This window comes from Cornus florida, unplaced genomic scaffold, assembly GCF_030987335.1.
Source record: "Cornus florida cultivar Cherokee Brave unplaced genomic scaffold, ASM3098733v1 CherokeeBrave_3.0.0_Hap2_Chr05, whole genome shotgun sequence".
Lineage (NCBI taxonomy): Eukaryota > Viridiplantae > Streptophyta > Magnoliopsida > Cornales > Cornaceae > Cornus > Cornus florida.
The window spans coordinates 61,668,104-61,683,777 of NW_026775575.1; the positions used below are offsets into that span (position 1 = coordinate 61,668,104).

Consider the following 15,674-nt stretch of genomic DNA (forward strand, 5'->3'; position numbering starts at 1 on the left):
AATGACGCAATTGACTCCTACAAACCAAATTAAGCACATATATTAACTTTATAATTATATTATAGGTTCACTTTGCTTTGATAAAAATTTTGTAATAATTCATTGCATTATGTCATTGTGACAACAATTGTAATGAATAATTTATCAACTGAATCAACTTTAAAATTTGATTTGAGTCTAATGTAAATGTATTTACGTTCTGATGTTCATAGTGTCGACTGGAAATCTTGATAATCCTTTGGCCATATAATATAAATATAATAGGTAGTAATATAAAAGAAAGTTATTTATAATACTCCTACGTAGTAATAGAAAAGAAAATTATTTATAATCATAACAGTGGAAAGGATTGAATGGTAAAAGTATCTAAAGATAAATTCGGTCCCATCCCAACAAACCTTCCTCCCCACTATCCTATAAAATTTTCCAATAAACACTACAAAATCTGAAGAACCAGTAAACAAAGAGACATTGTTTTCGACTGAAGATGGCAAGAGGTGAGATCATTGTGGTTACATCTATTGGATCAGGTCATCTCTTCCCATGCATCGAGCTCTGCAAGCATATCTCCTCTCGAAATTACAATTCTACCCTCGTCCTCCCTTCCAACCTCTCCTCCTCCGTCCCCTCCTCCTTCCTCCACCACCCCCACCTCGCCACCGTCCTCATCTCTTCCATCTCCGGCGGCCCTCCTATGCCCGGATCAGACGCGACCCGCCAACAGATCCAGCTGGATCTCGAGGCCCACCTCACCAGTCGGCTCACTGGCCCAGACTCGGCCCGCCCACTCTGCGCCGTTATCGACTTCCAAATGGGCTGGACCAAACACGTCTTCTGGAAATTCGACATCCCCGTGATCAGCTTCTTCACGTTCGGCGCGTGTGCCGCCGCAATGGAGTGGGGCGCGTGGAAGGCCGACGCCGGAAAATTGAACCCCGGCGACTTCCGTACGATTCCCGGCTTGCCGGAGGAGATGCGCGTGACCCACTCTGATATCAAAGGCCGGCCACGTGGTCCTCCGCCGCCTGAAAAGTCCGGTCCGGTTCGTCCGCCGGGCGGAGGTGGTGGCGGTCCTAAACCGGGCAGCCAGCCACCGTGGGTCCCATTGATTGAGGGCTCGATTGGTCTAATGTTCAACACGTGTGATGATATAGAACGTCCGTTTATTGACTACATGATTAATCAGATGGAAATGCCAGTGTGGGGTGTGGGCCCACTTTTACCCGACCAGTATTGGCAGTCGTCCGATTCACTGATTCGTGACCGTGAGATTCGACAACCAAAGCGCCAAACCAACTACACTGAAGACGAGTTGATCCATTGGCTAGACTCGAAGCCACGTGGATCGGTTCTCTACGTGGCATTCGGTAGCGAAACGGGTCCCGCAATGGATGAGTACCCACAATTGGCTGGAGCTTTAGAAGATGCCATGTGTCCATTCATCTGGGTCATTCAACCGGGTTCGGGTTTGTCAAAAGGAGGTCCTGGTCCGAATGAATCAGGTGACAATGAAGGATACTTTCCTCATGGACTAGATGGTAAGGTTGGTGAGAGAGGCTTGATAATAAGGGGATGGGCACCACAATTGCTGATACTGAGCCACCCGTCCACCGGTGGATTTCTGTCGCATTGTGGGTGGAACTCGACGGTGGAGGCGATCGGGCGTGGGGTACCATTTTTGGCATGGCCCATTAGGGGTGACCAAATCTATAATGCCAAATTGGTGGTGGACCATCTCAAGGTTGGGTACATGGCCTCGGCCGGAGACTCGTCGGAAATGATTAGAAAGGTTGTTATATTGGTAGGGATAGAGAAGCTCATGGGTGATGAGGAGGTGCGAAAACGAGCAATCGCACTTTGCGCCAAGTTCAAAAGTGGTTTTCCGGCGAGTTCCGAGGCAGCTCTAGATGCTTTTAGTGTTTTTCTTAGCCAATAAACAGCTAGGTTGAATGACTGAAATTTTTAGTTGTACAATAATGCATTCATGTGAATAGTGTATGAGATCTAAACTTTTAAATTTGGCTGCCATTTGAGGGTTGTGCAAGTGCTGTGTTTTAGTAGTAGTTCTGGATGGCTTCCCCATTAAGAAAATTCCAAATAGATATTGTACATATTATTGTTGTCAAAACCAAATTTGCTAGGTATCCCATTTCTTTTCCCTAGAATGCAAAAATGTAACACAAGATTAATATATATATTCATGATTTGCCGTATCAATCGATTCGCGACGTATGAGTTAGTTCGTAACTTTTTTTAAGGGTTCAATACTATTACACACCTTCATAAACCAGTTGGTTTGACCGTTTACATGGATATTTGTTCGAATTCATTATATAGATCGTTATCGTAAACGATACCATGACTGCGAACCATAATATATACTCCGTATATATACACCAAAAGAAATTAAATATCAGTTGTATGAAATGGTGCGCTTAATCAGACTGGAAAACTCTAATGGCAAAAGATTAGGATTTATTATTCCGTAATTAGTAGTACTAACAATGAAATGTAAAATCGGATTTTTTTTTTCTTTTCTTTTTTGTTTTGTTTCTTGTCGGTCATTTGCTGTGACAAATGTAAAATGTTTATAGATAAGCTTCCAGTCAGACCCAGAAGTCTCACTTTTGTTGTGACAAAACGTTATTGATTTATTGATGAGTTTCAACTCATTCACACCCAAGTCTGACTTTTGTAATGAGTTATGACAAAAGCATATTGATAAGTTTTCACTCAATTCAGGCAGAAATATTACTCCGATATACTAACACATTCTTTATGTATGTCGGAAATTGGAAGAAAGAGACTAGAAACAATAATAATAATAATAATAATAATTGAATTATTCTGCATTTACAAATAACCTCTTAAACTTAAAAAATTTATCCTAAATTATAAAAATCTACAAATTATTCCCTTTCTATCATCTAACTCTTTAGTAAGTGATCTAATTACTTAAATATCCTTTAAATGATAATAGAAAAATAAGTTAAAAATGATTTTGAGATAATGAAATTATAAATAAAAAAATTAGTTAAGAAAATTATTTCCTATGCTTAAGTCTTAAAAACAAATCCATCTATATTTTTCGTCCCACAATTACTCCCACACGGCACACGGTCCCATATATATATATATGTATGCATTTTGGTGACACACGTCTGAATTATTAAATATATATATACACACGCAGTTTTTCAAATCAGTCACGACTTCTTCACCAAACTGTCAACCCTCCGACTAAAATTCATTCCTTCGCATCTAAGTTTTCATCTTTCTTCTTTCTTCTTTCTTCTTCTCAATCCCTCTCCTTTCATCTATAAAACCATCTATAGATACAGTATTATAATCTCATCACAGCAAATCAAATAGTCAATCTTTTTGGCCCACATTACGTAAAGCTCGAAGTGTAGCTTTGATCTAAATTTTTCATAGAAAGATATTAGAGAGAGGAGATGGAGAGAGTATTGTGCCATTCTTTTTTTCCAAAAGAGGAATCTTAGCCATCTCCTTCCCTTCAAGAGATGTAATAAGCAAAAGTGATTAGAGAAATTAACAATAGTAATCAATAATATTTGTTTACCCCAATATTTTTGGCCCAATGTAAAGGCGACATGTGGCGAGTTTCAACGAGCTTGCCACAATGGGTTGGTGCTTTAAATGTCTAAAAGAGGAAGCATAGTATGGAATTGATAAAAGTTGATTTTGTGTTATCCAGCAATAAAGAAGAAGTATGTGGTGAGTTCGAATGAAACTTACCACACTGGATCACAACTCTAATAAGTTATTTTGGAGTATTAGAAGCTGTGTAATATTAAGCAGTAACTGAAATCAAAGACAAGTAGGTCAATACAATCATACCATGTGGAGTTTTTTATTTTAAAAGGAAAGAGAAGAGTCTTATTAGGACTTGTCATCTTTAAAACAAGGGCCTACATATTCCTATTTGGAAAGAGGAATTATGACATGGAAGTACTACCATGAATGCAATCTCATACAATTTTTCAAGACAAAGTCAACCAATTGGCTCTCCACACATAGCGAGTTCTATGGGACTTACCATGGTTTATCAATTCTTTTAGGAATTGTTGTTATAGAAGGTTTTGTGTTTCCAAAAGAATCCCAAGTAAATGAAGAATTACCAAAATGGGTAAGACTGAAGTTGACCAAGTCAGAAGAAGGAGAATGTGGGGTTGGATTTTTTCCTTATTTTTAGGAGGCTTCAACAGCTATTTTCACTAAGTCAACTACATTTGCTAAAGAAGAGGGAAGTTACGTAATGGCAAGTATATATATTTCTGGATATATATATGTGTGTGTGTATATATATATACTGGAATACTACCCACGATGAGAAGGCTGTTAAAATAAAGGAGTACATGGCGCCATTAACTCCAAACCCAGAAGGAAAGTTCAAGAAGGGAAGTTACCAAAATCTCGTGATTGGTAGAAGATCGTGGGCAATGATGTATATTTTTGGATATTTACTTATATATATCTTACCCATGAAGAGAAAAAATCACTGAAGTCTTGGGGCCACGATGTATGAAACAAAGACCAGAAATAAAAGTTTAACCGGAAGGAAGTTACCCAAAGCCGAGGAGAACGTGGTCGGCAAATAACTTCTATATACATGTATGATATATATATATATATATAGGGAAATGGATTCTATAGAAAGAAAAGACTACGAAGAATGTGGGACACTTGGCCAAATATGAACACTTCTGTTGAAAATGGTTGTACTTTATTTTATGCAGTAACTATCACTAATTGAGGAAGCTGTTGGAGGTTATGGATGACAAGGGTCAAATTAGTGGAATTATGGTCTGAAATAAAGGAGAAGACCATGCATGAGGGAGAAGACTAAGGAAGACATGAAACACATGGCACGATACGGACCTTCCAAGTGAAAGTTCTCAACTGCTGCTAAAAACTGCTGCTTTTCCATATGGGCAGTTCCAAAACATGGGTAAAGGCTTGTGAGCATGCATTCAACTATCAAAACCACTATTTATCAGTTGTAAATCATAAGAGAACATGATTTTACACTTGTCAACATTGAGAAAAGGCTAAGGAAGACATGGGACACGTGGCAGTCTTAGGAAAGGCCACGTGGAAGCTGCTGAAACTGCCACATCAAGCTGCTACATACATGAAAAATTCTATAAATAAAGCACTTAGGCCTAGAATAAAATCTTTTCTCAAACACTGCTCAAAGCCCAGCCTGCTTAACGCTGCTCAAAGCCATGCTATATCAATACACCAACATAAGCATTTTTGCTTTTCATGTATCTTTTATTTCAGCAATGAAGTTACATTATGTCTAAACTTAGCACTTTGCTAGTTCATGTATTTTTCATTCCAGTAATGAATTTACATTCTTTTAAGTTGAGTCCAACACTTTGCTATTCCATATAGCATTCATTTTAGCAATGAATTCTCAAAATGCTCGAGTTAAGTCCAACACTCCTTTTGTTATTTCCGGCCGAGCACTGCATTTGCATATCTTTCAGTTTCCAGTCTTGCACTTTAATTTCTAGCCTTGCACCTTCAATACCATTTTCATTTCCCTTAGCCATAGAATAGTCCCGAAGTCCTTTTTCAAAGGCAAAAAAGACCCTTCGAAGGTAGTCATTCTAGATCTTCGTACAATCGCTTGATCCCTATAAATCTCCAACTAGATTATTGTTTAGATATCCACTTTTGAACGACAGCAGTTCCTGGCACACCCGCACACCTCCACTATTCTATCCATTCCACCACACATTTCGGAAAGTGGAACCAACGCTTTTTCGCGAGGGGAACAATATCCTAAACAAAATTTTAAAAGGTTAATGATTTAAAATCAAGCCTCACAGAAATAGTAAAATATATGCTCAGAAGAATATTAAAATATAGTAAAATATTTTATTATATTTTAAAATCAAGCCTCATAGAAAAAGCGTTGTGTTGGTGTATTGATATAGCATGGCTTTGAGCAGCGTTGAGCAGGCTGGGCTTTGAGCAGTGTTTGAGAAAATATTTTATTCTAGGCCTAAGTGCTTTATTTATAGAATTCTTCATGTATGCAGCAGCTTGATGTGGAAGTTTCAGTAGCTTCCACGTGGCTTTTCTTCAGACTGCCACGTGTCTCATGTCTTCCTTAGCCTTTTCTCAATGTTGATAAGTGTAAAATCATATTCTCCCATGATTTACAATTGATAAATAGTGGTCTTAGTGGTTGAATGCATGCTTGCAAGCCTTTACCCATGTTTTGGTACTGCCCAGATGGAAAGGCAGTAGTTTCCAGCAGCATTTGAGAACTTCAACTTGAAAGGTCCGGATCGTGCCACGTGTTCCATGTCTTCCTTGGTCTTCTCTCTTATGCATGGTCTTCTCCTTTATTTCAGACCATGATTCCACTGATTTAACCCTTGTCATCCATAACCTTCAACAGCTTCCTCAATTAGTGATAGTTATTGCATAAAATAAAGCACAACCATTTTCAACAGAAGTGTTCATATTTGGCTAAGTGTCCCACGTTCTTCGTAGTCTTTTCCTTCTATAGAATCCATTTCACTATATATATATATATATATATATATATATATATATATATATATATATCATGCATGTATATAGAAGTTGTTTGCCGACCACGTTCTCCTCGGCTTTGGGTAACTTCCTTCCAGTTAAACTTTCCTTTCTGGTCTTTGTTTCATATGTCATGGCCCCAAGACTTCAGTGATTTTTTCTCTTCATGGGTAAAATATATACATCATTGCCCACAATCTTTTACCAACCACGTTCCCTTGGATTTTGGTAACTTCCCTTCTTGAGACTTTTCTTCTAGGTTTGGAGTTCATGGGTAGTATTCCAGTATATATACATATATATACACACACACACATACACATATATATATCCAAAAATATATATACTTGCCATTACGTAACTTCCCTCTTCTTTAGCAAATGTAGTTGACTTAGTGAAAATAGCTGTTGAAGCCTCCTAAAAATAAGGAGAAAATCCAACCCCACGTTCTCCTTCTTTTGACTTGGTCAACTTCAGTCCTACCAATTTTGGCAATTCTTCATTTACTTGGGATTCTTTTGGAAACACAAAACCTTCTATAACAACAATTCCTAAAGGAATTGATAAACCGTGGTAAGTCCCATAGAACTTGCCTTGTATCGAGAGCCAATTGGTTGACTTTGTCTTGAAAAATTGCATAAGGTTGCATTCATGGTAGTATTTCCATGCCATAATTCCTCTTTCCAAATAGGAATATGTGGGCCCTTATTTTAAAGATGACAAGTCCTAATAAGACTCTTCTCTTTCCTTTTAAAATAGAAAACTCCACATGGTAGGATTGTATTGATCCACTTGTCTTTGATTTCAATTATTGCTTAATATTACACAGCTTCTACTACTCCAAAATAACTTATTAGAGTTGTGATTCAGCGTGGTAAGTTTCATTAGAAATCGCCACATACTTCTCCTTTATTGCTGGATAACACAAAATCAATTTTCAGCAATTCCATATTATGCTTCCTCTTTTAGACATTTAAAGCACCAACCCACCGTAGCAAGCTCGTTGAAACTTGCCACATGTCGCCTTTACATTGGGCCAAAAATAATGGGGTAAACATATATTATTGATTACTATTGTTAATTTCTCTAATCACTTTTGCTTATTACGTCTCTTGAAGGGGAAGGAGATGGCTAAGATTCCTCTTTTGGGAAAAAAGAATGGCACCATACTCTCTCCATCTCCTCTCTCTAATATCTTTCTATGAAAAATTTAGATCAAAGCTACACTTCGAGCTTTACGTAATGTGGATGGAGAAGCTCATGGGTGATGAGGAGGTGCGAAAACGAACAATCACAAATTGCGCCAAGTTCAAGAGTGGTTTTCCGGCGAGGTCCGAGGCAGCTCTAGATGCTTTTAGTGTTTTTCTTAGCCAAAAAACTGCTAGGTTGAATGACTGAATTTTTTAGTTGTACAATAATGCATTCATGTGAATAGCGTATGAGATCTAAACTTTGAAATTTGGCTGCCATTTGAGGGTTGTGCAAGTGTTGTGTTTTAGTAGTAGTTCTGGATGGCTTCCCCATTAAGAAAATTCCAAATAGATATTGTACATATTATTGTTGTCAAAACCAAATTAGCTAGGTGTCCCATTTCTTTTCCCTAAAATGCTAAAATTTGACACAAGATTAATATATATATTCATGATTCGCTGTATCAATCGATTCGCAATGTATCGGTTGGTTCGTAACATGTTTTTTCAAGAGTTCGATACCGTTACACACTTCCACAAACGGGTTAGTTTGGCCGTTTATATCGAAATTTGTTCGAATTCGTTATAACGCGATTACGATCGTTACCACAAACGGTACCATGACTGCGAATTATAATATATACCCTATATATATACACCACAAGAAATTAGATATCAGTTGTATGAAATAGTGCGCTTGGAAAATTCTAATGGCAAAAGATTAGGATTTATTATTCCGTAATTAGTAGTACTAACAATGAAATGTAAAATCCGTTTTTTTTTTTCATGTTTTGTTTCTTGTCGGTCATTTGCTGTGACAAATGTAAAATGTTTATAGATAAGCTTCCAGTCAAGACCAGAAGTCTCACTTTTGTTGTGACAAAAGTTTATTGATTTATTGATGAGTTTCAACTCGTTCACACCCAAGTCTGACTTTTGTAATGAGTTATGACAAAAGCATATTGATAAGTTTTCACTCAATTCAGGCAGAAATATTACTCCTATATACAAACACATTCGAGTATGTCGGAAATTGGAAGAAAGAGACTAGAAACAAAAAAAAAATTAATAATAATAATAATTGAATTATTATGCATTTACAAATAACCTCTTAAACTTAAAAAATTTCTCCTAAATTATAAAAATCTACAAATTATTCCCTTTCTATCATCTAACTCTTTAGTAAGTGATCTAATTACTTAACTATCCTTTAAATGATAATAGAAAAATAACTTAAGAATGATTTTGAGATAATGAAATTATAAAAAAAAAAATTAGTTTAAGAAAATTATTTCCTCTGCCCAAGTCTTAAAAACAAATCCATCTATATTTTTCGTCCCACAATTACTCCCACACGGCACACGGTCCAAGAATTACTCCACACGGCGCGCGCACATATATATGTATGCATTTTGGCGACAAATTATTAAATATATATATACACACGCAGTTTTTCAAATCAGTCACAACTTCTTCACCAAACTGTCAACCCTCTCGCTAAAATTCATTCCTTCGCATCTAAGTTTTCTTCTTTCTTCTTTCTTCTTTCTTCTTCTCAATCCCTCTCCTTTCATCTATAAAACCATCTATAGATGCATTATTATAATCTCATCACAGCAAATCAAATAGTCAATACACCAAAAATGGAAGCTACTGGTGAGATTTTTGTTGTACCAGCCTTTGGGCAGGGCCATCTCTTCCCTTGCATGGAGCTCTGCAAGCAACTCTCCACCCGCAGCTACAAGACCACCCTCATCATCTCCTCCAATCTCTCCTCCTCTATCCCCTCCTCCCTCCGCCACCATCCTTTTATCGAAATCGCTGAAATCACAGCCGCCTCTTCTCCACCACCTCCTCTGCCCTCAATGGCAGCAGGACCCGGACCCGGAACTAACCCATTTCACCATCGCCGCCAACAAATGGGTGAAGGCATCAAGGTCCTTTTAGAGACCCGGTTTCCCAACCCGGGTTTTACCCGACCCGTGTTAGCCGTGCTTGACGTCATGGAGAGCTGGAGCAAAGAAATCTTCACCCAATTCAACATTCCGGCCATCTCTTTCTTCACCTCCGGTGCGTGCGCTGAAGCCATGGAATTCGCGGCATGGACGGCCCATGTGGATGATATACAACCGGGTGAGATCCGGATGCTTCCTGGGTTACCGAAAGACATGGCCATGACTTATTCGGATATCAAACAGCGTCCTCACAGGCCTCCACATATGGGTGGTAAAGGTGGTCCACCAGGACCGGGCGGTCTAGCTGCCCAATTACCCGGGCCGCAGGGAGGGATGAAATTTGGGCCTCCCCGACCGGGTCAAAGGCCAATGTGGGTGGATGAAATCGAGGGTTCAATCGCGTTGTTGATCAACACTTGTGATGATCTGGAGCGTCCGTTCATCGACTACGTGGCAAATCAGATTGGAAAACCAGTGTGGGGTGTTGGACCGCTATTGCCAGAACAGTATTGGAGTTCGGCCGGTTCAATCCTTAGCGATCGTGAGATCAGACCAAAACGCCAATCAAATTACACGGAAGAGGAAGTGATCCAATGGTTAGATTCAAAGCCACGTAAGTCTGTCATCTACGTGTCATTTGGAAGTGAAGTTGGGCCCACTTTAGAAGAATATGCCCAATTAGCAGAAGCTTTGGAGGAGTGGACTGGATCATTTATTTGGGTGATTCAACCCGGTTCAGGTAGACACGGTCCACCCCGTGCCATGTTGGGTGACAAACCCGATTCAGATGCCACAGAAGAAGGTTACTACCCTCATGGCTTGGAAGGTAAAATTGGAGACAGGGGTCTGATAATACGAGGATGGGCACCACAGCTGATGATACTGAGCCACCCATCAACGGGTGGATTTCTATCACACTGTGGATGGAACTCCACAGTGGAGGCGATCGGACGTGGGGTCCCCTTTTTGGCGTGGCCCATTAGGGGTGACCAATTCCATGATGCCAAGTTGGTGGTGAACCACCTTAAGGTGGGGTACATGGTGTCCACCGGTGATCAGACGGTTAAGAAGGAGGCTATCATGGAAGGAATTGAGAAGCTAATGGCTGATGAAGAGGTTCAAAGACGTGCCGAAGCGTTGGCCGGCAAATTCAATGGTGGTTTTCCGACAAGTTCCGCGGCTGCTTTGGATGCTTTTCGAGATTTTATTAGTCAAAAAGCAACCTAAATAATAATTGACAAGCTTATGTTACAAGTCCATTTTGTACAAAGCTTTTTCAAATAGAAAGATAGTTTACATGGTAATTTGTAACGGTGACACATAGTGAAATGACGAGGGATCTACTACATTTATGTTACAAGTCCTCTCTTGCATATGGTGAGTGAAATCTGTTTATATAATTTGCATGTTGTTTCCTTTGTATTCTCTTGTATGTGACTCTATGGTTCCTATTTTTACAATCTTAAATTTGAGTTTTACCAAGATGTGAGATGACTAAAGTTCAAAAATTTTTGATCACTCCATAAAGACGTCGTCATTCTTAATGCTTTGTTGGATTAGAGGAATGGATTGATGAGTGATAGAAGAGAGAAGGGATGAGTGAAGTTTTTTGTGTTTAGTTGAAAGGAAAGGAAAAGAGAAAAAATCAATGAGGAATACTTCATCTCTCCTTACTTTGTATTTTTTTATCTGTCCATAATTAGAAAGAAGATAGATAGAGAAAACAGAAACCAACAAATTTTGAATTTTCATTTTTAACCTTTTTGAAATTTTGTTTTGTTAGACTCTAGCATGTGTAGACTTCTAATAGAATATAGATTCAAAAAGCTACTCAGGTTCGCCAACATTAATTTGTAAAAAGAATGTTTCCTTATACTGATTAAGTACACAGTACTAAAATAGTTTCACTAGTTTACGTTATCTATGCCTTTTTATCTTCTTTTTTTTTTTAAAAAAATATCTTTTATCTTTTTCTTTTTTTCCATTTTTCATAGTCAAACATTCTTTTTATTACTATTATTATTAAAATGTGGACTATCACCTAACCCGAGTAAAAAATTATCTGCACATTGTTATGACATAATTTGAAATTGATATATAATTTTTATAATTTTTTATAATGAAGATATTTTGGTAAAAATAATATAAAATTCGTTTTTCTTTTTTTCCAACCAAACAAAAAAAATAATATTACCTTATTCATCATTTTTACTATCTATTCCGTCTAACCAAATAAAAAGTGATGGAGAAATCTTCTCATCCCTGTGGATGCACATTGTTATGGCATAATTTGAAATTGATATATAATTTTTATAATTTTTTATAATGAAATATTTTGGTAAAAATAATATAAAATTAGTTTTTCTTTTTTTCCAACCAAACAAAAAAAATCCAACCAAATAAAAAAATAGTGTTACCTCATTCATCCTTTTTACTATCCATTCTATCTAACCAAACAAAAAATGAGGGAGACATTTTCTTATCCCTATGAATGCCTTATCTATTCTTTCTCATATCCTTTCTTTTCATTTTTGCATCCCTCTAATCAAATGAAACATAAGGGTCTAGAGTTGAACTAACTTTAAAAGGCTTCAATTTTACCTAGGTGTAATTTTTTTTTTTTTTTTTCCCTACTCGCACACTCGCATAGTTTTTACGAAAATTTAAAATTTTGACCTTCTATTAAAAGGAAAGGAAGACGAAGAGAAATATTATCCGACGGAATTACTTACAAAGGTGGTGGAGTCTGTGTTTTATTTTATTTTATGTTTTTTTTTTTTGTTGGGGGGGGGGGGGGGGGTGGTTTGTGGTTAAACTCAAATTCTACTTTTTTTCCACAACGCTAATGGCAGACATGATAAGGAAGAGAGATGGAGGGATGGATTATATATTGTGTGAGAAAGTAGCTTTTGATGTACCATGTGAAAAAGCATAACGGCCTGTCTATTTCAAGTAGCAAAATGACTAGCGGCTGATGTCAGCCATGATGTCAAATTCCACATTCAATTTTAGTTTTGATTCTTCGTCGGCATCAACCTTGTGGTATGTTCCTTAGGAATGAAGGTGGAGGTGAAAAGAAAAAATATGAAGGAGAGATTGAATTTCTTTTGTTCTAAAGAAAGAAAGTAAAATACGAATGATGATATAGACAAATGACTTCTCATAAAAAATTTAAATTAAATACTATCTTAAATTATATAAATTTTAAATTATAATTTTATCCTTTATAAATTACAATATTATAAATATTATTGAATATAATAAAAAAAATAATTAAAACTTTTTTCTCTTTTACCAAAAATAGTAAATTATTAGTTTATTCTCTTCTCTTTATCCAACTGAATAAAAAAAAAGAAAAACGCAATCTCTTCCTAAGAATATTATTACCCATCCCTTTTTCCTTCCATTCCATCCAACTTTTTTCTTTCCTATCGAACATAGCATAAAACACAAGAGATTCTTGACAAGATTATATTGAAAGGCAATATTCTTACTTCTTAAAAAAATAATAATAATAATAAAAAATATACACACATCTCTTCTTATTAAATAAAAAAATTAAAGATTCAAGTTTTTAGTAAAATAATAATTTATCAAATAGGCGAGTGTGATTTAACTGTTGATAAAAATGAGATAGAAGACACATAATTAAAGCCGAAGAAATTATTTGTATATGCAAATATCACCTTTCCACGAAGAATAGAAATAACACTTTTTAATAGCTTATTTATTTAGTGGAAAGTATAGAGCTGGTCTGAGGATTCATCTTCCTATATAGAGGCACTACGAGTATTGGAATTATGTATTTGGAATATAAAAAATAGAAGAAGAAGGTAATCATTAAAAAATGAACTTAATTATTTATAACAACAATTTAGAGGAACTAGGAACTACATATCAAACGGTTGGAGGGAATCTGTCTAACAATTTAGCGATCTCTCCATAATACTTGTTTCACCATGTTTTCTAGGAGAATAACCTTTGGAAGTTTGCACTTTCTTTAGGGTGGCAATATGTATTAGTGGGTCATGTTTGTATCATATCAGAGTATATGTATTCTGTTATATAGGTCGATAAGAACACGATAAGATTATTATTCGTGTCAAGAAATTTTGACACGAATATGACACGATTATTACACGAATAACAAGAAACGATACGTGCAACCCATTTAATAAATGAATCAAAACTTGGCCAGAAACGGACTTATTAAGGCCCAGTGGGGATAACTACCCCTACTCAATTTTTTATAATACCCCACTATATATTCTTGTGGTTCAAGTTCGCCCCCTTTTATACAATTTTTTGGATTCGTTACTGGACTTGACACAATACGAAATGACACGACAAGACACGTTTAGCTTGAAATTTTTCTATTATGCCAAATTGGTGGGGGACCATCTCAAGGTTGGGTACATAGCCTTACAGGCCTCCACATATGGGTGGTAAAGGTGGTCCACCAGGACCGGGCGGTCCAGCTGCCCAATTACCCCGACCGCTGGGAGGGATGAAATTCGGGCCTCACCGACTGGGTCAAAGGCCAATGTGGGTGGATGAAATTGAGAGTTCAATCACGTTGTTAATCAGTACATGTGATGATCTGGAGCGTCTGTTCATTGACTACGTGGCGAATCAAATTGGGAAACTAGTGTGGGGTGTTAGACCGCTATTGCCGGAACAGTATTGGAGCTTGGCCGATTCAGTCCTTAGCGATTGCGAGATCGGACCAAAACGCCAAGCAAATTACACAGAAGAGGAAGTGATCCAATGGTTAGATTCAAAGCCACATGGGTCTGTCCTTTACATGTCATTTGGAAGTGAAGTTAGGCCAACTTTAGAAGAATATGCCCAATTAGCAAAAGCATTGGAGGAGTGGACCGGATCATTTATTTGGGTGATTCAACCGGGTTCAGGTAGACATGGTCCACCCCGTGCCATGTTGGGTGACAAACCCGGTTCAAATGCCATGGAAGAAGGTTACTACCCTCATGGCTTGGAAGGTAATTAAAATTGGAGACAGGGGTTTGATAATACGAGGATGGGCACCACAGTTGATGATACTGAGCCACCCATCAACGGGTGGATTTCTATCACACTGTGAATGGAACTCCATGTACAGTGGAGACGATCGGACGTGGGGTCCCCTTTTTGGCGTGGCCCATTAAGGGTGACCATTCTATGATGCCAAGTTGGTGGTGAGCCACCTTAAGGTGGGGTACTTGGTGTCTACCGGTGATTAGATGGTTAAGAAGGAGGCTATCATGGAAGGAATTGAGAAGCTGATGGCTGATGAAGAGGTTCAAAGACGTGCCAGACCGTTGGCCGGCAAATTCGAGGGTGGTTTTCCGGCGAGTTCCGCGGCTGCTTTGGATGCTTTTCAGGATTTTATTAGTCAAAAAGCAACCTAAATAGTAATTGACAAGCTTATGTTACAAGTCCATTTTGTCCAAAGCTTTTTCAAATAAAAAGATAGTTTACATGGTAGTTTGTAATTGTGGCACATAGTGAAATAACGAGGGATCTACTACAATTATATTACTAGTCCCCTCTTGCATATGGTGAGTGAAACATGTTTATTTAATTTTCATATTGTTTCCTTTGTGTGATATTGTATGTGACTCAATGGTCCCTATATTTTTACAATCTACTTGTTCAAATTTGAGTTTTACCAAGATATGAGGTGACTAACGTTCAAAAAATTATGATCACTCCATAAAGACGTCATCATTCTTAATGCTTTGTTTGATTAGAGGGAAGGATTGATGAGTGAGAGAAGAGAGAAGGAATGAGTGAAGTTTTTTGTGTTTGGTTGAAGGGGAAAGAAAAGGGAAAGGAATCATTAATGAGGATTGTTTCATTCCTCCTTACTTTATTTTTTTTAATGCATGCACCCATAATTAGGAAGAAGATAAAAGAGATAACGAAAACCAACAAATTTTGAATTTTCATTTTT

General features: G+C 37.4%; 2 protein-coding genes and 1 pseudogene across 2 annotated transcripts; all 3 read left to right on the forward strand.

The window, feature by feature from the left end:
* The first annotated feature begins 346 nt into the window (after positions 1 to 346).
* On the forward strand, positions 347 to 2,100 carry LOC132306619 (scopoletin glucosyltransferase-like). Its single transcript, XM_059804082.1, has one exon. The coding sequence runs from the start codon at positions 488 to 490 to the stop codon at positions 1,934 to 1,936; it is 1,449 nt and encodes a 482-aa protein (XP_059660065.1). The 5' UTR covers positions 347 to 487; the 3' UTR covers positions 1,937 to 2,100.
* Positions 2,101 to 9,215: 7,115 nt separating this feature from the next.
* On the forward strand, positions 9,216 to 11,143 carry LOC132306620 (probable UDP-glucosyl transferase 73B6). Its single transcript, XM_059804083.1, has one exon. The coding sequence runs from the start codon at positions 9,359 to 9,361 to the stop codon at positions 10,946 to 10,948; it is 1,590 nt and encodes a 529-aa protein (XP_059660066.1). The 5' UTR covers positions 9,216 to 9,358; the 3' UTR covers positions 10,949 to 11,143.
* Positions 11,144 to 14,159: 3,016 nt separating this feature from the next.
* LOC132309344 (UDP-glycosyltransferase 73C3-like) lies at positions 14,160 to 15,212 on the forward strand (annotated as a pseudogene).
* The last annotated feature ends 462 nt before the right edge of the window (positions 15,213 to 15,674 follow it).